This window comes from Echinops telfairi, unplaced genomic scaffold (genome assembly GCF_000313985.2).
Source record: "Echinops telfairi isolate 266 unplaced genomic scaffold, ASM31398v2 ScPeMD7_1;HRSCAF=3_0, whole genome shotgun sequence".
Lineage (NCBI taxonomy): Eukaryota > Metazoa > Chordata > Mammalia > Afrosoricida > Tenrecidae > Echinops > Echinops telfairi.
Window position 1 is genome coordinate 90388218 of NW_022103896.1, and position 22230 is coordinate 90410447.

The window sequence follows — 22230 nt, forward strand, 5'->3', positions numbered from 1 at the left end:
CTAATTATCTTTATAAATAAATATATTAAATTATCAGCAATTTGGTTTTATCTTTCTTGAGAACCCTAACACACTCATATAGCTGCTTGTTGGCAGACAAATTTTTAACACCACAGAGGCTATTATTTCTGACACATGCTCCATCTAGTTTATTTACCAATTTGCTATAGCACCTATATCTTCAAAAATCTCTTCATGAGGGTGAGCATCAAGTAGGGCCATGTCATAAGAACAAACTGTTCTTAGGTTGGAGCTAGGATTAAGTGGAAGCCCGCAAGCCATTCATATATCTATGGTTTATATGTGTCTCTGGTCACCTTAGAGACATCACTGTCATATTATGTTATAGAACATTACCCATCATCCTTCCGGGCACAAGGTAATTCTATTGATAGTGTCATTAATTTAGCCAATTCTTTCCATTATTGATAGTGTCCATAATTTAGCCAATTCTTTTGATGCTTCCTGTATTACTCAATATTTTCCCAAGGAAAAGAAAAAGTATAATAAACCCTCAGATACCCAATACTCAGATAATAGAATTATCAATACTCTGTCACTCTTATTTCCCCAACCCTCCCTCTCTCAGATGTGAAATAATTTATTTGAAAAGCAGAATATACTTTCCTTTATAAACAATTCATAAAAGACAGCTACATGCTCGGGCCAGACTGTTAAAACCAATATAATTTGTAAAATAGATGACATCTTCAATATTTTGAAGTATTACTAAAAACATGAATTAATTTATTTCATATTTTCTTAATGTGTCTAAAAAGAAGGGCCTTACCTAAGCAAAAATAAATTTAGACCAGCATAATCATTATAAAGTCTGATAGTGTGAATTTACTAAAGGTTTCTGATTTTTTAAGCCATTAAAGTCATTCAAATCACCCTCTTTACTGTATACCTGCCATAACATTGTCTAAACATACTTATATATGTTTTTGAGGGGTTTTTTGGTTTGTTTTTTGTCCCATAGCCTTAGGATCAGTGATTCGCAAAGACTGATTCAGGGACACTGGGAGCTCCTGAGACTCGGTCAGGGTAGTTGAAAGACCAGAGCAACTTCTTATCACTACGAAGGGCTTCTTGCCGCCTTCCCTTTAATCTCACACAAGCATACAGTGGAGTTTTCCAGAAGTTATACTGTGACGTAGTAGTTGGAGGTTTATAATAAGCTAGAAATGAAAGACATCTGTAAAGTTATAAAATAATTCCAATCTTTTTATTGCATCTAAAATTCGGATAATATAGACTTTAAAAGTTATTTACATAAGCATATCATTAGTTTTAAGGCAATTTATAAATACATTTTCCTGTTTTAATTTCTAGTACAGTAAATGTTGCGAGATATAACCCACATAAACAAATGTTTCCTGGAACTCCTCAAAATTTTTAAACGTGTAAAGGATCTTCAGGTAAAAGAGATGGACAACTTCTAGTCTCGGTCAATGTTCTTCTTCTCCATTTGAAATGCACTTTTGCCTAATGGGATAAAGAGATTATCTTTCAAATCTCTCTGGCAAATTTCACTGGGAAGAAAAGTTATGCCGTCTAGCATTCCTTACCGTGATGGACATTCTTTAACAACAGCACAAAAGAGCCAGTGAGGCTAGCAGCCGAGTTAACCCTACCTTCACCAAGTCCGTGTAGCCTGTCTCCTGTGCGGTCCACCATGGCTGAGCTTTCAGCCCTTTCACGTTGTACAGGGATCGTTGCCAAACAGACGCAAAATGTCCTCTCTTGTGCCCAAGTTCATACCACTTATATGCCTGAAGGACAGAGAGGGTGAGCTCCAAACATTTCTCTAAATAAAGCATTTTTACTAAATTTCAAATTATAAGCACTAACAGTAAGGTGTCCCTTGGATACATTTAAATACTGTCTTGCCAGTTAGGTATCTAACTCTGTTCTAATGCTATCTGTATACGATGCCATCAGGCTTCTAGTTACAATCGATTATTAATAAATAAATGTACACATTATATTTTCGCTCTGAGAATGTAAACTCGGAATAAAGGGAACAGGATTCAACTACTTTAGTCTTTCCCAGAGTATGACTGGATAAATGATTTAAGACACCAAAGGGAAATATATTAATATTTTAGCTTTTATTTCTTAAATTCTATTTTACATTTTCTTTTTTTAAAAAGGAGGGGGTTCTAATTTTAATAATTTCTTCACAGATATTTCCATTTAATTGAAATGATACCTCAGAGAGGGGTTTCTTTTGGCATGTGCCTTAATTCCAAGTCTGTATTTTAGAAGGCCCACCCCAAGGTGACGGAGAACAAGTCATCCACTAACTTACGTAGAAAGAAAGAAAATATTCTGAGTTCACAGTAAGTACAGTGATAGCCTATATTAGATTTACTAAGAAAATGTTGCTAAAAAAAATTTTTTTTCATGAGAATAGCAATACCAGGAGATTAAGGGAAAGGTGGGGAGGGGGGAAATGATCACAAGAATCAACATATAACCCCCTCCCAGGGGGACAAACAACAGAAAGGTGGGTAAAGGGCAACAGAGGACTATGTAAGATATGAAAATAATAATCTATAACTTATCAAGGGTTCATGGGGGGGAGGGGAATGAGGAGCGGATATCAAGGGCTCAAGTAGAAAGAAAATGCTTTGAAAAGTATGATGGCCACATATGTACATGTGTGCTTGACACAATGGATGAATGTATGAATTGTGATAAGAGATGTAAGAGCCCCCAATAAAAATATTTTAAAAAAAATTTTTTTTTCAATACAGGATACCCTTTGTAGCTTTAGGCTAGCTGCAACGTGATACAGCTCAAGTCCAGAGGCCTGGCCTTTCCAGGGACAACTGGTGCAGAATGCTGCCATGTCTGCTCCCAGTGAGGTCCCGGAGTCACGCTCCTACATGGCGCTCTCGTTGGGTGTATCGTTTCCAGAACTAAGGGGCTCACCTACTAGTGCCCCTCTCCATTATCACATGTCTCATCTAATTTTGAAAAACAATTTCAAATGCATGATTTGATCAATAAAAATAAATATTTCATTTCAAGTTGAATATTGACCTTATAAAACTCCAAAAGGACATTATATGTAAATAAATAATAATAATTCAGTCTTTCAAGTTCATATCCGTTTCCTTTAATAAAAAATGAAATACAATAGCAATGCTACTTGCTTCCATATATATATATCATTTGACTTTTCCTATAGTCCCAAATATATCTATTTTACAAATCGTGAAACTGAGGTTCAGAAATGCCAAATATATCCGCAACTAGAACCCAGGGTTCCAGGAAATTTGTTTTACTTGCCTTCCTTTTATCACTAAAATTAAAAAAAAAACATTGGATGTGATTTTCTTATTTAATCATCTTTTCCAGTAATATCCCAAATTAATAATGTATGTACTAATCAATCTCATAGGTTTTCTCGGCAATACATATCAATTTTAGCCACAAAGTAATATCCTACAAAATCAGGAAATGGAAATTATGTTCTGATTTTTTTTAATTACTGTTTTATCTTTGAAATGTATTTCACTATCTTAGTTATTTTTATACAATTTAAATATAACATTTTATTTTCTATTCATTCTGTTAAAGTCAATAGCAATAATAACGACAACAGATGAAATTTAGAAAATCTGACAGCCATTTTTTAAAGAATAAAATTACTGTTAGGATCGTGAGAGAAAAAAATGATCAAAAAACAACAAATCAAGACTTCATGACTTAAAAACCTTTCTTAGATTTTAATATTTACCATATTCAATGTCTGGACAAGTCACTGGTGGAATGCCTGAACCACAGATAAAGTTTACATGAGACTGAAAGTAAGTACTATTGCATCAAACATGACCTTACGTTTTGCACCCCACTACCATTTAACTTTAGAAGAAGAAAATCTTGACAAGTGGTTTATCAGAAATCTGTAATTTAATTAAATGGAAGGGACCTAATGCAATCACTATATTATTTTACTTTTTTACTCTTTTAAAATCTAAACCACTTTACAAGAAAAATTGTTAGAAAATTAATGAGTATATTAGCCTCCTCTGAAAAATTCTTTTTTATTATTTCCCCTTTTTATATCCCTATTCAGGAATACTTAACATAGACAATGAGCAGGTAGAGGGGCTTATCTTTAGTGTGTTTTATATATCAATGTCTTCTATACTGTTATCATCCCTACTTTTCACACACACACACACATTCTCTCTCTCACACACACACAAATACAGTTAACACCCAGGATATGCCTGGGAAATGGGCTTGTTTCAGGTGGCCCTAACTGGAGCCCATTCTGCCTGGAGTGTAGTATGCAGCAAGGCCTGGTGATAAAGGTAGTCAGTGCCATTGCCTGGATACAGGGTTTTACTGCCTCTGGACTGAAGCAGTACTGGGCACAGGGAGGACTGCACAAGTAAGGATAATGTGAGATACAAGAGTAGCCAACTGTGGCTACCCTTAAGGCTGAAGGTAATAAAGGCTGGAATTAAACACTTGTGAGGCATAGGTGAAAAACACAAGGAAGCTGAATACCCAAAATATGTTTCCGACTTGAAGGGAGCAAGGAAGGGGGCCTTCATAGAAAAAGGAGGAACTAAAGGGGACCCAAATTTTGCTACTGGAAAGTTAACAGCATCATCAAAGGAGAGAGGGGAACTGGGAAGAATGTGTGGCGAGCAAGACAACAGTGACTTGTTTCTGTGGCAGTAGGATATACTTGTATTGGGCATAACTGAAACAGAACTTGTCCTGTCCATACTAAATGCCTCCTCCTCTAAAACCATCTGACTGAAAAACAGAATTACTATCAACCTGAGGCACCAAGGCATTGGCTTCTGAAGCACTGGCTGAAGCTTTGGAGCTGAAGCTGAGCTCTGTAAGCATCGCAGCAAGATGAGGGTCGATTACCACGACTTCCGAACCACAGACTTGTTTTCCGATGTCCTATAAGGATGAAGCCTTGTGCACTCTGAAACTCAAGAGCAGGAAGTTTCCTTGTATATTACTCATAATTAAGCCTGGAGAACCGTCCCACAGATGACAATTCCAAGACTTTCTCACAAGTGTTTAGTAGTAAACTCTTTACCCTTGAAGTAAGACCTGTTTTCATCTAATGTGAAATGAATCACAGACTCCTTTTATTTGTCTTTGCCCTGGATTCTGAAATTTATCACAGATCAATTCATTAGTAATAATTATATTCAGACACCACATGTGAGCATTATCCAATGTTAGCTACTGTAGCAAAATCATTCTCATATCTCTTCTTCAAAGAAGTAATGGGTCATTTATATCTTAACAGAATGAAGGGACACAAGATTATTTCTAAGCAGCGTGTATTTGCCCTTCTTTCTATTTGCTCTTGATGTCTAATGCTATTTCAGATGACTGGTAAGCTAGAAGGCAAAAGATAAATTAAAATGGATACACAAAAATAAACTAAAATGCGGGCCGGACGAGGTGGTCGGAGATGGAGCATCCCAGGGACTCCGCGCCAGCCACGCATACAGCCGTCCACTGCACCTGGACGGTACCTCCTAGCCCAAAAGGAAGAGTATCAACGTTTGAATGCAGAATTGGAGGCAAAAACAGCTGACTTGGTTCAACAAGCTGAGGAAGTAATTAGAGATCAGCAAGAGGTACGAGCTCGGCCTGCTTCACAAATTAAATCTTATGCAGAGAAGGATGATGACAATTTAAGAGATCTGTTATCATCTGAAGAGACAATTCATCTTTATTCAGAAACTAAGCCAAAGACCAAAAATGCTGCTCCAGTAAACAAGGTTCAAAACAAACTACACTCCACAAATAATGGAAAGAAAAAAAAACCAAGCATAAAACTGAAATACTCTGATGGACAAAATGCCAATGTTGCCATTCCAGAAGATTTCTCAGATTTTTCTCTTGCAAAAACAATTAGCAAAATTGAAGGGCAACTGGATGAAAACGGCTTATCTGAATATGTAGATGATGATATTTTCTCTGGTGTTAGTAAAGACACTGGAATGGAGGCTCAGATCAGATTTCTAAAGGACAATCTCCGTGTTATGCAGGAGGAACCGGATAATGTTGTACATGAATGCAATAAAAAGGAGAATGAAATTCAGGATTTAAAGCTCCAGGTAAAGAATTTTGAAGATGATTGTGTGAGACAACAGCGTCTGATTAATATACAACAGTCTCAAATAGAAAAATATAAAATTCTTTCAGAAAAAGCAAACAAAAAATGTGATGGATTACAGCAACAATTGTCTTCAGAATGGGAATTAGAAAATAAAAGAAGATTACAGAAACAAGCTGCCACCAGTCAAAGTGCTACAGTAGTTTGACTGAACAGAGCCCTTGAGGAAGCAGAAAAGTACAAGTTGGAGTTAAATAAGTTAAAGCAGAATAACAAGGATATAACAAATGAAGAACAGAAAAAAATTGAAGCTTTAAAATCAGAAAACAAGAAACTAGAAAAACAAAAAGGAGAGTTGATAGGGTTCAAGAAACAATTAAAATTAATTGATGTTTTAAAAAGGCAGAAGATGCATATTGAAGCTGCCAAGATGCTGTATTTCGCTGAAGAGGAATTTATGAAGGCATTAGAATGGGGAAATTCATAAACGATCGACTAAAACTAGTCTCTTAGAAGATAACTGGTAGTATGTGATGCCTATCTGCTTCATTTAATGTGAACAAATTATAATGGCGTGAATAATTTTCACCCTTTACAAGTAATGACAACATTTAATAATTAAAAATAATTTCCGAGATTTCATTATTTGGATATGGGGCAAACAAAACTAATTTATAATTACTTGAAAGAGAAAGGATTTTGTAAAATAAAGCAACAAAAATTAAAATTTTTGATTCTTTCTTAGAACCTACTAGTGCTCCCCCCTTTTTATAACATTTTTACATCTTCCCTTTTATAAAATATTTTGTTATAGTCAATTCTAGTTTATAAATGATCATTTATGTGACAGAAATTTTGTTTTATGTTGTTATCGACAAATAAGCGTTTTTTAAAAATAAGTATTAAATAATAAAGTGCTTTGAAATGTTTAAAAAATAAATAAATAAACTAAAATGCGTTAAAAGGTTTCAGTCATTTATGTCTCTAGTTGCCTCCTGAACCCTTGTCAAAATGGTTCCATGTTCTTATTAATTTTAGAAACCTGAAACTGTGGTACCCTAGAAGTCACTTTCTTACATATATGTAACTTTATATTTATAAAGATTCAATGTACAAACAACATATCCCTTCATCTACTGACACTAAGGAAGTTCAGCCTACAAAGCACTACAGGGGTGGGGAACAGAAAAAGAGAACACTGCTGTCAAGGAAAGTTTTGAAAGGTTTTGAATCTTGAAACATTTTAGACATTTATGGTAAAGGGTGCCATGATTAATAATAGACTGCTAATACTTAAGAAACTGGCCTTTATTACACTAAAAAAAAAAGCCAAAAGAAACCATACAGCCAGTTCCAGCTATGATTTTTGTGTCAACACTCACCAAATTATAGCAACAAGGGCTCATTTTGAACTTCGTATTAAATGTTTCAGAAGGCAATTACATAATAAACCATTAGACACAGTCTACATACTATCAGTTGAATATATAATGAATTCTAAAAATATTTTTAAAGTTCCAAATAAGTGAATCTAGATAAATTGTTAAAATATTAAGATTTAAACAATTTCACAGACATATCTTCATTTCATAGTTTCAGAAATACTGCTTCAAAGTAACATCTACACACACATACACACACACACACAAACACACACACGTGTGGTCATGCATATACACACTGATTTTAAGGCTGACCTTGTGATTACTCAGGTACTTTGTTTAAAAGGACATTGTGAAACCAAATAACACAATTTTTTTCTATAATTACATTTAAATAGTTAAAGAATTTAAGTCATCACCTTCAAATAATTATTTTAAAAATATGTTTCAATGGTATCTTTTTCCTAGAAATATATTGTTCTTGTTTTATCCTCTGTAAGAAAGAAAAATAATTTCAGAAATTAGTTACCTCTTTGTCCCCAACTCTCTGCATGGCATCCCCAAGGTGGAAATAAAATCTCCCATCGTCAGTGCCAGGATCGCCAGATTCGATGCCTTCCTGTAGGAAAGGTTAAAAAGGGAAATTAACAAAAAGGGAAAGGCCGTTTGAGGATTTGTGAAAGAAGTAATGCTAGACTTAATTCATCTTAATCTTTAAATGATATATGAAAAGCTAAGAACCAGAAAAACAGTTGTCAGGAAGTTGGGCAATTGGTCAACATTTCAAATTAAAAACCACAAGTCAAATTTACCCATGTATTTCTGATTAATTACTAGTGAAAGAGCTCACAAAGTTCATGCAATATTTTAACAATTTTCTTTGTGGAAGCAATCATATTTCAACACTACAAAAATTCTTTGGCCAGGTTTCTGTCAAATTTATTTTTTTCTCCACATCTGATCATATGTCATCTAGAGGCTTTTATTCCTGAATCAAAATATTTAACTTCCCCGAAGATGTTTGAAGGGATAGAGACCTAGTCGTAATTCATATTTCTCTCAATTCAAAATACCTCACTTTTATGTAAAACCTTTAACAAACATAGAGAATGGAAGAATTAACCCAATTTGAATCTTTAGAAATAAAATAATTATTAAATAAAGCCCATCTGTAAACATTTAACTACACTTAGCTAAGATTTAAAGTTTTAAAAAGAGAAGAAAGAAGTATTAAAACAAGAGAATAAATTTAGAAAAGCTAAAAAAAGGCAAAAGTATTTAAATATTTAGGAATTCTTCCTTAAAAAATGCATCTTTGAGGCACATTACAAGCCCATTAGTTTTACTAAGTCATTTGATTTTAATAACATTGGAAAGGAAATTATGGAACAGGGGGAGCATCACTCACTCAGTAAAGCAGGAAAGCTGTGTTCAAAGTTCATGACTAATATTCAAATGTCCTCCTACATTAACTAAGTGCTCTATTAGGCTGTCATACCAGATGGTGCAAATAAAGTTTCCATTATCATAAAAAGTCCTACTTGACAACCCTTAGTTAACTAAATATTACCAATTGTTAAGTATTCAATTGGATATGTGAGAAAAAAAATAGTAGCACAGTTTAATTTGGACACCTTGAGCTACGAGGCTTTTCTGGGATTGACGTGTGCATCTGCCCTGATCATCGCACTTTACAAGAGTAGCCATGATTCCTGTTCAAATTCGAGTTGAGCCCTCTATCATTTATAAAGGGAATATTTAATGTATTGTCCAAACGTTAAGTATTGTATCACTGAATCTGCTCTCTCTTTTCATTATTTAACGAGAAAAAATGAAAAACTACTGCAGCTTTAGACATTTCCTCACACAATCTCTTCCAAATAGTCTCTTCTCATATGACTGGCATTTCTGCACCTGACACTCTTCATTATAGAACAGCGTGGGATCCTGACTGCATATGGATATCGTGGTCAGAGGGTGTGCCCTGTTCATGATGAAAAAGACCCTGTAGTGTATGCCAGTCAGTCCACAGTGCATATTCAAGGGTATCTGATCGGTCAGACGAAGCAGAAGATAGAAAAGGCGAAAGACAATGCCAGTTACCTTTAAGAAGGGAATGCTTGCGGCAATCTTGTTCTGTGCCTTCAGGATGAAGCCATAATGCACTTTAGCAAAGCCATCATTGGGTGTCATATTCAGAACCTAAACTCAAAGAAAACCAAAGGTACTAATTACTCTAACTAAAAATTCTACAAATTACTGATGAAACAAGTTTCAATGAGCTTTACTGTTCTTGGGCTGGAATATGATGCTGTACCTTAAAATAATAGTGTTTTGTCTCGTTACAATAATATTAAGCACCAATGATCCAATTTTCCCTCAATTCACATCTAAACATTTACTCAAGAATGAAGACATGAACAGGAAAAAAATCTTCAAAGCATTATATTAACAATGCAAATCCGGAAAACATTTGTCAATCAATATGACTTCAATATTGTTTTTACTGTTCAGGGAAAACTGCTGTAAATGTGCTATACTTGAACACAGTTCTGAGTGGCTATTATATAGTACTTTATATATTTCCCTAATTAATATCACCATTTTATTTGCATTCATAATATACTACTACTCATTCATTCGATTAAAATTCCTTGAATCCCCAGCCTGTTTTAGCAAATTTAATATTGTGTGGTTATGACTTGGGCCAGTTACTGCAAGGTCAGCAGTCGGAAACCACCAGCAGCTCGTTGCTGGAAAGACAGGGCTTTCTACTCCCGTGAGAGTGATAGTCTTGGACGCTCACAGGGCAGTCGCCCCGTCACATAGGCCCCCCAGGAGTGAGCATCAACTGGACAGCAGGGAGTTTGCTTTCTTGTTGTTGTTGGGTTTTTTGGCAAGGATGGAGAGAAGCTGGAATTCTGTTTTGTTGCTTGTGGAAATTTAAAATGGTTTCACCTCTGTGAAACACAGTTCCTCAAAGAATTAAACAGAAAACAACCTAGGTGTCCTTCAACAGCTTGCATGGATAAACGAATGGAGTCTACACACAATGGAGCATTCAGCTACAAAGAAATCAAATCCCAGTGGAGACTCTGGCATGGATGAACCCTGAACACTGCAGCAAAACAGTCAAAATCTCACCATGGTCTAGTTGATTCCAATTCACAGCGACCCTATAGGACAAAGTAGACCTATTCTTTAGGGTTTTAGAGGCTGTAATTATTTATGAAAGCAGACAGCTTAACTTTCTCTTTTAGAGCAGCTGGTGGGTTTGAACAGCTTACCTTTCAGTTAGCAGCCCAATGCTTAACCCACTTTGCCACCATGGTTCCATTGAAAATGTTATGCTGAGTGAGATAAGCCAGACATATAAGGACAAGTATTGTAAGATCCCACTTACATGAAATATCTAAAATAGGTAAATATGCATAGGAACAAGTATATTAGTGGTTATTGGGATTTAGGACAGGGGGTCAGGGGAAGCTTTAAAAGGAGTACTGTTCACAGCACCTCAAGGATCCATTTCACTCGCAGTGGGAGCTAAGGTCCTTGGAAAGATCTCCAAGGCCTGTGTTAAACTAATGTCTTCACGCCGCTGGCCTCCTCCTCACCTATCGCGAAATCCACCTAGATTCCTCAGGGCCCCACAGCAAGCCAAAGTCACGCTCACCATGGCACTCTGGAACCTCTTTGCTTTATACTCTCTTCCCCATACATCCAAACAGTTCATTCCATCACAACCAACTTCTTGGTCAATGAAGCCTGCTCTAAGCACCTGACGCAACACAGACCTCCTGACTCCCATCAGTTGCCATTCTCTTCTTTTTTCTCGACTCATGATATGGTGTACACACACACACACACACACACACACACACATTCCCCTACAAAAATATCCTATGAGGATTTTGTCTGTTTTGCTCACAGTTGATCCTCAGTCCCCAGAACAACACCGAGCAAATAGCAGGTGCTCGATAGATCTGCAATAAATGAATACTAGATGTACGTCGGGAGTTTCTCCAAATCTAGATCTCTAAAGCATGAACTTGATTTTGGTCCAGGCTTTCCATGACAATTATTACTAAGTTAGTCTGCTGCAGCTCAACAACAACCCCTTAGGAATTAAAGTGGATTCGGCTCCATCACGTTTCTGCTGGTGTAGCTATGAAGCGGTTATTACAATGGCCATAACCACAGATGACATCCTGACTGATTGCAGGTGTACAACCATCGCCTCCATTGATGACTAAATCTATTCATTTAATGGATATTTTAGAATATGGATGCTCCTAGCAGGATGCTTCAAGATCATAAACAAATAAATATGAAGAAGTTGTATTTTCTTGGGAGCTCCTAGTTACGTCAGGGAGGCAGATTCACACAAAGACAATGATAGTGTCACATGGAAGTACAACATAATAATGGCACCAGACATGAGGGAGAAAGAGCTAGTGATATGCTTTTGTAAAGATAACAGCTTAGGAAAGTCGATAGGACACCTACACTTTGTCGCATAGGGCACTGTGAATTGGCATCAGCCCCACAGCACATAACAACTAAAATGAAATCCATTTCTGATCAAAGAGGAAAAAGAAACCCATGATAAGCAAAATGGACATTATGTCAACTATAAAAATACTTACTTGGTGTTTAACTTCATTTAAAATAAGTAGAATGAGAGTTTGGGTATATTTAATGTAATTGATAAATAAAATTAGAACTTAACAATCAAAATAATATCTTAGTTAATATAAAATCAGTTTACCTCTTCATAAACTTTCTTGGCATTGTTATTATCTCCAATCAAGAGGTATCCCACTCCAAGGTCATTCTTTAAAGAAGTATCATTAGGAAATAATTGAACTAATCTCTGTAGGGTCATCAGGGAACCTTTCATGTGACCTGATTTGGTGGAAAGAAGAAAAAAAGCCACTGGAAATAAAAACAGACTATATATTTTCGTACCACAAACACAAACCATGAGAGGCTGTAACAGGCTTGAATACCAGCTTAAACCTGACTTCATATAATAATGGGTAAGTATTAGGATTTAATTACAGTTGCAATGGTATCAATTTCTACTTTAAGAAATACCAAATATAATAATCATAAACATTTCAAAGACATTTTCACTTTTTGCACTTATCAACATTTACATTTTTATGTTACATTTCCTTTTTGGAAACTTGGTTACCAATTACTTATCAATACACTGATTCTTGTTTTCTGGCATCTCATGTTTAAACTGATGATAGAAGACAATTCTAATGTCTAACACAGGGTCTAGCATCATGGAAAGGGCACCGAGACACGCAGGACGGTGTGGAGCTGCTGACATGCATCTCCAATGAAGAAAGCTGCTCGCTCACGTGGCCCTGGCACTGGACATGAGGGCCTCAGAGAAGATGTTCCAAGCTACTCTGCAAAACCTTTGTAAATTTAGTTTGTGGTGAATTTTCCTCCAATATTTTTCTTGGTATGAAATTAAATCTCACGAGCAAAATTTTGAGAGTGTCTGTAGCTCCTAACATTCTTTTCCCTGGTAATTTCAACTTCCATTGATTAAGGCCCAGGTTTCGATTACAGACCTATTCCTATATTATCCATGGTTCCTTAGGCAGCTGATCTAATTTCTTAGCATCTCATTTTCCTCACCTGTAAGAGGAAAGGTGAAAACCTAATCTAGCTCTTTGTAATGATTTAGGTTCAAGGTGCTGTTTCATTTTAGAGATGGTCAGTATAACACCCCAAAATAGCACCACCACGCCCACACCTTTAACTCCAACTTTTGTAGGGCTTCTGACATTATAAATCTTTATGGGAGCGGGCAGTTTTATTTTTCACCCAAGGAGCACCAGGTGATTTTAAAACTGCCGACCTTGTGGTTAGCAGCCCAATGCCTACTCCACAATGACACCAAAATTTACCAAATGATTTAGTTATAAAATTCTGGTTCGTCCCATGCAACTTAACTATAAAAGTATACATTATCTTAGAGTCTACAAGATAAATCATGGAATATCCTGCTGAAAGAACTCTTATTCCTCCTTACCTAGAAATTGTTGTCTGTCTGACCGCCGCTTCAGAGTTAGCTTCACTAAGTCTGTGGGGACATCGGGCAGGCTGGCCACCTCCTGGTAGGTCTCAATGGCCCCCTGCAGCAATTCATTGCTCCTCCTCTTCTCGGCTAAATCGTCTTCACACTAAAGGAAATCTCACACTGAATACATGTCACCTGACTAGCGATGCTTGTAATTACTCCAAGTACTCTAACAGGTAGGCTTTGAGCATACTTTCAAAGTAAGTCAAAAGAACCATTCATGTTTTTCTCTTATTAGAGATAAAAGAAAAATAAACAAAAGAAAGCAACACATTATTTTAATAATATGAAGAAAAATTAGCTACTAAGTTACAGATGGGAAAAACCATCATAAAAGAATAACATATGCTTGCAGATTTATATCATATTTTATATTAACATTACAAGCATGCTTTATTTTATTGCAATTTGCATATAAATTGTGGGGTTTTTTAAATACCAATTAAAGGTTGTGGCAACCCTATGTAGAACAAGTCTATCGGTGCCTTTGTCTAATAGCACGTGTTCCCTCTATCACATTTTGGTAATTCTCACAATATTTCAAAATTCTTCACAATGCTATTGCACACGTAATGGGCTACATTATATGCAATGGAATATAACTTAAAATGCACTGGGAAAGCATATCTTGTTACTTGCTTATTATGATGGTCACTTTATTATGGTCATTTGGAATAGAACATGCAGTAACTGAGATATGCCTGTAGTAGAAAGGACTCTAGTTCAGAGCCAGGGATAATTTTGTTCATTCATCCACTCAACCATTTACTGTAGCATTCCCTATGTCAGATATTGTTCTAGGCATATGGAAGACAACTTATTTCCCTTATATACTGGAGTGGATGAAAAGACAATATACAAATAAAGATAGCTTGTGTTTGAAAATCACATGTGCTGTGGATAAAAACAACGCAGCTCTGGGAGTGCTGGAGGGTATGGGTAACAACATTGCTAGTTTAATTAGGAAAATCAGGAGGACCTGAAAGAAGTGAGGGCATAAGGCATGAGGGTATTTTGAGGAAAAGCATCTCAGATGAAGATCAATAAGAGGAAATGCTCTGAAGAGTGAGTGAAGAGCAGAGGTCAATACCGTGAATTGGGGGGTAAGAGGAGAGTGGGACATCAGGTAACGCAAGGCCTGATAAGATATTGTCATGAAGCATTGTTGGTTCAGTGGTAGAATTCTCGACTTCCATAGAGGAGATAGTGGCAGAAATTTGGACTGCCACATAGGAGACTTGATTTGGAATTGTAGCTAATGTATCTCATACATGATATTATAATTGGAGGCCTGAATGTTGCCATGAAGCTGAACAGGTTTTAGTATAGCCTCTAGACTGAGACAAGTAGAAAGAAACTTCAGATGAACTTCAGAAATAGGTCTGAAAAACTAGTCATTGAAAAGCCTATGGATCACAAGAGTCCTGTCAGCAATCAATCACAGGGATGACGCAGGATTTTCTTCCATTGTGCATGGGATTAACATGACATCAGCGAACAACAGCTAAGAAAACAACAATAACAACAAATTATTGTAAATTCTTTGGCACTAACTCTACATGGGATAGAAGGAGAGGCTTGTCACAGAGATTACACTGACAGAATAAATTGAGGGGTTAGGGGTGGAATCAGACGTTAGGACGTTCTGGCAGGAATCTGGGTATGAGGTTATGATATTCAGACTAGGGTGGGAGCAATGGAGGTGGTAAAAGTGGTTGAATTATAGACATGCTAGGAAGGTCACAGCTAATAGATTCGTGGATAGACAGAATGTAGGGAATGAGAGAAAGGGAGAGAAGTAAGAGTTAAATTTAAGGATTTTGTCTTGAGCGATGAATAGAAGGAACTGTCACCCACAGAGAATGGGAAGACAGGTCAGACAGTTTTGCTATTGTTGTTAGGTGCTACTGAATCCATTGGGCCTCATGGTAGCATCATATGACACAGCTGTGTTTGGGGTTTTCTAGAATGTACCCTACAGGAACAGATCGCCAGGTCTTTTTGCCCAGGGAGCCAGTGGTTGGGTTCTTACTGCCAACCTTTCCGTTATTAACGGGATGTTTAGCTGTCATGTCAGGTTTAGAGGGTATGAATTTAAGCACTCTGTTCAGAACATATTATATTCAAATGCCCATCAGATATCCAAAGGATCCCTGGTGGTGCAGTGGGTTAAGCACTGCACTGCTAAACTACACAGTTGGCAGTTCAAATCCACCATCTGCTCCATAAGAGAAAGATGAGGCTGTCTACTCCTTTAAAGATGTACAGTCCAGGAAATCCCATGGAATAGTTCTACTCTATGCTATACATTCCTGTGAATTGGAATCAGCTTTATAGCAGTAGTTGATTTTTTTGGTGGGGAGGAGGGAGGGTGGCAGGGAGGGGTGTTTGTTCTAATCAGCAGATATCCAAGTGGAAACACTGCACAGGAATTTGCACATATGAGTGGAGTTCACAGCAAGGCCAGATATAGGAATACCCATTTGGGAAGTGTCCAACATACAGACAGTATTTAAAGGCAGAAACCATGCAGAGGTCAGGAATTCAAGAGAGGCCCAGCAGGAGGAAAGTGAAGGTGTCAGCCAGGTAGAAATGAATGACACTTGACATATATCTAATATCTACTGCTAATATCAATATCACCTTATTACAGTTCAGAGATGAAAATATTTCCTGAGACCAAAACTTTTTCCATTATTAAACAAGCACATTAAATATAGCAATCGTCATTTCAAAAACTGTTAAATTTATTTAGGATAAATAATATAAAGAAAAATGCCAAAGGAGAATACATTTTTGGTATAACGGAATTTGTATTTGCATATATTTTTCTATATAGTTAGTATGTATTTCTTCATGAAATGACTATTCATACTAATAACAAAATATATCGCTTATTTGAATAGGGATGATCCTTTGGTAACAAACTCAACCACTCCCGCTTAATAGTAATGTAATTTGGTAATTTTGGAGGATTACCACATTAATTGACAAAAATATATAGTTACTGCCTCCTAAGCCTGGTCTTAATCATAGATAATGAAAATCAATTAGCATTACTTTATTTTTGTGGGAGCTTCTATTTATATTTATTCAACTCTTCCATATTTCAAAGTACATTTTATCTACATCAGACTGATTCTAACTGTGCTTCTTGAGGCTATGAGAATTTTTATGTCTTCAGCAAGTAACAGATGTTTTTTTAAGGTCCATTAAATTTTGTGAGTTGTTCTCACTATTTCATTAACTTTTCTGAAAATAAATTCATTATATTTTAGTAAATAAAATAATTATGACTCTTTATTGGGCAGAAAGGAAGAATCTGAGCATCTGGCTGTTGAGCAGCTGCTGCCCTACAGTCAGCGCAAAGCATTCTTGCTTCATCCGTAGAAGTGCCAGTGCTTGTGTTTCATGCCTGCATGGTCCTCCTTCCAAACCTATGTGCCCAGCCTCTTCCTAGTTGTGAGAACTTTCAGTATTTGCTGTGTCCAGGAGAGCTGACAAGTTTTTTCACAAGGTGGTAGCTCCATACGAACTTGACTGCCTGACACACAGATAGATCCAAGCTTGACTTTTACTAGAGATTCAGACTCTAAAAGTCCAATAGTCTCTGTGACATTTTCATTTGTATGCAGAAAGAATATCACAAACTCGGGCAATGAGTAGTTTTGATCTTTTCACACCTCCTTTCCAAGCCTGCTCCTCTCCCAGGCTCCCTGGTTAGCAAATGTCACCATCCACTCCTCAACTGATCACACCAAAACTCTCTGAGTCATTCTTGATTCTTTTCTTTCTCGTGCCCTTACATCAAATCCACCAAGTCCTTTCATTTCGAACACCTGTCCATTTCTCTCCATCTCCTACACCATAACCCTACTTCATGGTACCCTCATCGCTCATGAACACTTGCAATTACTTCCTGCTATTCCCGCTGCCACAATCTGTTCTCACCCAGCAACCACAGAAATCTTTTTACACAACTAAAAAGGTTTCTCCCAGGCATAAAACTCTCCAGTGGCTTCTTGGGACAGTGGGGATAAAGGAAAGCCACTTTACCCTTCCTGATGATATCCTTCTGTCTGCCAAGCTCATTACACCCTGAATCTCTTCACTGCACCAAAGCACAACTTTGATGCTTGCTTTTTCCTCTACCTGCAGACACTCCTGCTGCAATTATTGCAATTCTCAGGCCAGATGTCACCTCCCTTGAGAGGCTCTTAGTGACTACCTTATCATAAGTGCCATCTGCCTTATCACTTTCAATCACATTACCTGCAGTAACAAACTCTTATGAGATATAAGGTTTATTCTATTTTCTTTACTTTACAGAATACAATATTTTGCTAAAAATATACTTATTTTAAACTTATTTTCTAGGTGTATATTTATTTATAAAGAATTTTGGTGCTTTACTCTGAGAGCACCTTCTCAGTGAGCTCTGACCCTGCCGTGCCAGTCCCCATGTGACAGGAATTCTCTGACAAAGTGCTCATCTTCATTTTCAAAGGAAGAGAGAGATCAGATGTGTGTGTGCATGTGAAACATTACTAAATTTAGCAAAAAACAATAGCAATATTTAATTGTCTTGTTTGTCAAAGGTTTTTCTTCTTTGGTTTTATGAATATGTATAAATGAGAAATGGATTTTGTAAAGAAATTACCAGGGGAAAGGAAAAAGTGTGGAATAAAAACGTCCCAGCATGTGGAACCCACAGACACCAAATAAATCAGGTTTTTTAAACAGAAGGGTTTCAGAATACCTGTGCCTTCCCGTATCTTGCCCGTGGACTGTGTGGATACTTGTGTACTAGTTTTTCAAATGCATGCACTGCTTCTTCAATGTTTCCCTGTTAAAAAAGAGACAGTTACATAAGCACAATCCATTTAAATACATAATGTTTAAGATATGGCTATTTATTATTCATCAAGTGATGATGCCAAAATTTCCCAAACTCCATTCTGATATTTAAGACAATTTTATCTACGATTTAAAAATATTAACTGTACTATAGCAATCATAAAGTGAGAAAGGAATATACTTCTTAACTGAAAAGGTAGATACTTGAACAAATAGTGTAATTTGTGTTTTGGTGAAAGAAATTACATTTTTCCTCTAATGCATATGAATATTTCCTACATGCCTCCCTAAAAGGAACTATGTTAAGTAGGGCAGTGGGGGGAGGGGATGGCTTTCAGCTAGGATGCCTTGGGTTTGAGAGAGACAAAGAGAGGTCTCATGGGTAAACAAGGAGAAGCATCTGTAAACATAGTAGAGGATCATGGGGGGGTGGTGAAAAATAGGGGCTAATACCAAGGCCTCAAACGGAAAGGAAATGTTTAGAAAATGAGGATGGCAACATATGTACAATTGATACAATTGATGTGTGGAATGTTATAAGAGTTCTAAGAGCCCCCAATAAAATGATTTAAAAAAAGAAAGAATTAGACAGCAGGTACAAAACCTGCTCACTAAATAAATTAAAAATATATAGTAGAGGATCAAGGTGAAGAAATCCTGGGCCACTTGGCTTTGGCATCTGTCACTCAACACCGTGACTGATTTTAGCTCATTTGTATGAGAGGTAGGTGACTACAGGGTCTACTGCCTCTGTGATTCAACCTTCCCAGAGCACAAATGGGCTCCTGAAAGCATGGCTCTGACTACTGCTGCATGACAAGACACTGAGAACATGCCACACAGGTCTTGGATTATGGTGAAGAGCTCCTGCAAATCCCAACCCACAGTAAGATACAAATGTCTCCTCATGTTAAAAGACAGTAGCAGTTCAAAGATACTGAATGTGATGAGAAAGACACTGATTATCCAAAATGAATCTTCCTCATCTAGCTATAAATTGGTAAACACGAATTCACTGATTCATACGCTTCGCAATTCAGTAAATGAGTGTTCATACAGCACAGTTACCTTACAAATCAAGCTGTAGAGAGTACAAGCAAAAAACTGTAAAGTACTACACGACTGTTATTTACACGTTCTCTTTCAAGATTTCGCTAAATATTAAGAAGACAAGCAACATAAAGTTTCTTAAGCTCACCTCCTCCTCAACCCCCAGCAGTGATGTTAAGACACTTCATATGATGTTGCCTCCTAAGGAGGAGGCTTCCTTTGGGGTCTCGTGTCTTTCTGTGACGCTAAGAGGCATCTGCCTCGTGCGGTGATCACAAATACATACCTCTTGTCGGGCTGAAGAGTTAGAATATGGACTACACCACTTATATGAGGGGCCTGCTTACAAAAAGCTACTTATGATTGCCTCAGGTACCCCATCTGTGTAACAAGGTCTGGAATGGTACCTAGGTAGCTCCTGAAGTTGTTGTGAAGATCTGATAATAATGTACATAAGTGCTTATAGCTACAGTAGACAGCATAGAAACCATCGGACAGATGTTTCCCACTATTACTGTGGACATTTGGTGTGGGAAAGCAAGCAAAGAATGACGGGACAGTCAAGGAGAAATGTCTTGCCTCCTACAGAAAGCAGGATAAAAACAGAACTAGAACACAGATATAAACAGAGCAGAAATATATTTTCTAAGTTATATGGTCCAAATTAATTATCGTAAAATATATTGTCCCTATCATAATATTACTTTTTTTTAAAACGATCTTTTATTTATTTTTTAAACATTTTATTAGGGGCTCATACAACTGTTATCGCAATCCATACACACATCAATTGTGTAAAGCGCATTTGTACATCATTCTCAAAACATTTTCTCTCCACTTAAACAACCCCGACATTAGGTCCTCATTTTTCCCCTCCCTCCCCACTCTCCCTTCCCTCATGGGCCCGTGATAGTTTATAAATTGGTATTTTGCCACATCTTGCCCTGTCCGAGTCTCCCTTCACCCACTTTTCGGTTGTCTGTCCCCCAGGGAAGAGGTCACATATAGTTCCTTGTAATTGGTTCCCTCTTTCCTACCCATTCTCCCTCTACCCTCCCTGTTTCGCCACTCACACCACTGGTCCTATAGGGCTCATCTGTCCTGGATTCCCTGTATTTTCAGTTCCTATCTGTACCAGCGTAGATCCTCTGGTCTAGCCAGACTTGCAAGGTCGGATTCGAGTCATGGTAGTGGGAGCGGGGAGGAAGCATTTAGGAACTAGAGGAAAGTTGTATTTCTCATCGTTGTTATATCGCACTCTGACTGGCTCATCTCCTCCCCGAGACCCCTCTGCAAGGGGATCTCCAGTGGCCTACTAAGGGGCTTTGGATCTCCACTCCGCACTCCCCCCATCATTCACTATGGTAAGATTTTTTTGTTCTGATGATGCCTTATACCTGATCCCTTCGACACCTTTTAAAACCCAATTTTGTTTCTTTTAAGATGTACTGAAGAATTCATGTTAAATATTTCATTTTGTGGACTTTCTCATAAATCACCCGTATTAATCCCTGTGGCTAACATCATAAAAGCTACAAACGTGGTGGCTTAAATAACACAATTGCATTCTCTTACAAATCTGGAGTCCAGAAATCCAAGACCAGTGTAAAAGGGCTGGAAATAGGTGTCAGCAGGGCAGGCTCCTTTCACAGGCTCTATGGGACCATCTATGCCTGCCTCCTCCAGCTCTGGTGATAAGCACCCATCTTGAACCTCTGATCCCTTCACTCCAATCTCTGCCACCTCGGTGAGTTCCCTTTGTGTCTTTTCTCCTCTCTGTATCAAATCTTCTCTCCTCTTATCGAGACCATTTTAATTAGACGTTGTTGTTATTAGATGCCGTCGGCTTGCTTCTGAGCCCAGCGAACTCGCAGTGCGACGGAAAGAAGCATGGCCGGTCCTGCACCGTCCTCACGGCTCTTCCGACGCCGGGCCCGAGGTTGCAGGCACTGTGTGGACCATCTCGTGGAGGGCCTTCTTCTCTTCTGTTGCCCCTCCACGTCATCGCGCACGAGCTCCCTCTCCGGGGACTGGTCTCTCCTCACAATACGTTGTCCGAAGTATGTAAGACACGGCCTTCCATTTTTACCTCTAAGGAGGCGCTCTGACCTGACTAATTCATGACAGATTGGCTTTGTCCTCTTGGCAGTCCACGGTGTTTAAATCATTGCTAGCACTGTTCCGAGCCTGTGGTGTGAATTGGCATATATTGCCCTTAGCTCGAGTTCTATCACGTTTTCTTGCTGCCTTTTACTTTACTTTTCAAAAACGTGTAAGGGCAGTAATAGACTTCAACAAATAGCTAATTATATTTAAGAATATACCTTCGCATCCCTCCCACCCCAGAATAGAAAGATGTTTTTCAGAAAGAAAAAAAAAATGTTTTAACAAATAATTGAAACAGAGGATTGTTAAATGTGGGGGTGGGGGTGGGGAGGCAATGGGACCACATTCTCTAACAGAGTATTAGACTTGAACCTGAGCCTGTACTACATCTAATTAAGGCATGACTCAGCATGGATAGCCATATCCTCAGCGATCCCACGGAAGTAAATGTACCATTTAAAAATACTCACTATGCTGATATTCCGTCCACAACATGCCTCCCTGCTGTCACAAAATAAGAATTGCACATGTATCTCCTTCTCTCTCCATTTATTCAGGTATAGATTCAAGGTGTTCCTCAAGGAAAGTATCATAATTTTTCCAAATATGCAAAA

General features: G+C 37.6%; 2 protein-coding genes across 9 annotated transcripts in view; one reads left to right on the forward strand and one right to left on the reverse strand.

The window, feature by feature from the left end:
• ASPH (aspartate beta-hydroxylase) overlaps positions 1-22230 on the reverse strand; it is a 151104-nt gene that overhangs the window by 26901 nt on the left and 101973 nt on the right. For all 8 annotated transcript variants that reach the window (XR_006679740.1, XM_045286544.1, XM_045286479.1 and 5 more), the window contains 6 exons: positions 18363-18449; positions 13556-13706; positions 12269-12405; positions 9604-9702; positions 8030-8119; positions 1638-1775 (listed from right to left, as the gene is read on the reverse strand). Coding sequence is in view for 7 of the 8 variants with exons in the window: in XM_045286544.1 (XP_045142479.1) it covers positions 1638-1775; positions 8030-8119; positions 9604-9702; positions 12269-12405; positions 13556-13706; positions 18363-18449 (702 nt within the window). In the remaining variant the exon portion in view is untranslated. The remainder of the gene's footprint in view (positions 1-1637; positions 1776-8029; positions 8120-9603; positions 9703-12268; positions 12406-13555; positions 13707-18362; positions 18450-22230) is intronic.
• LOC105979263 (testis-expressed protein 9-like) lies at positions 5442-6605 on the forward strand. The gene is given in 1 exon segment (XM_045286619.1): positions 5442-6605. A coding segment is annotated over 1 exon segment (1164 nt).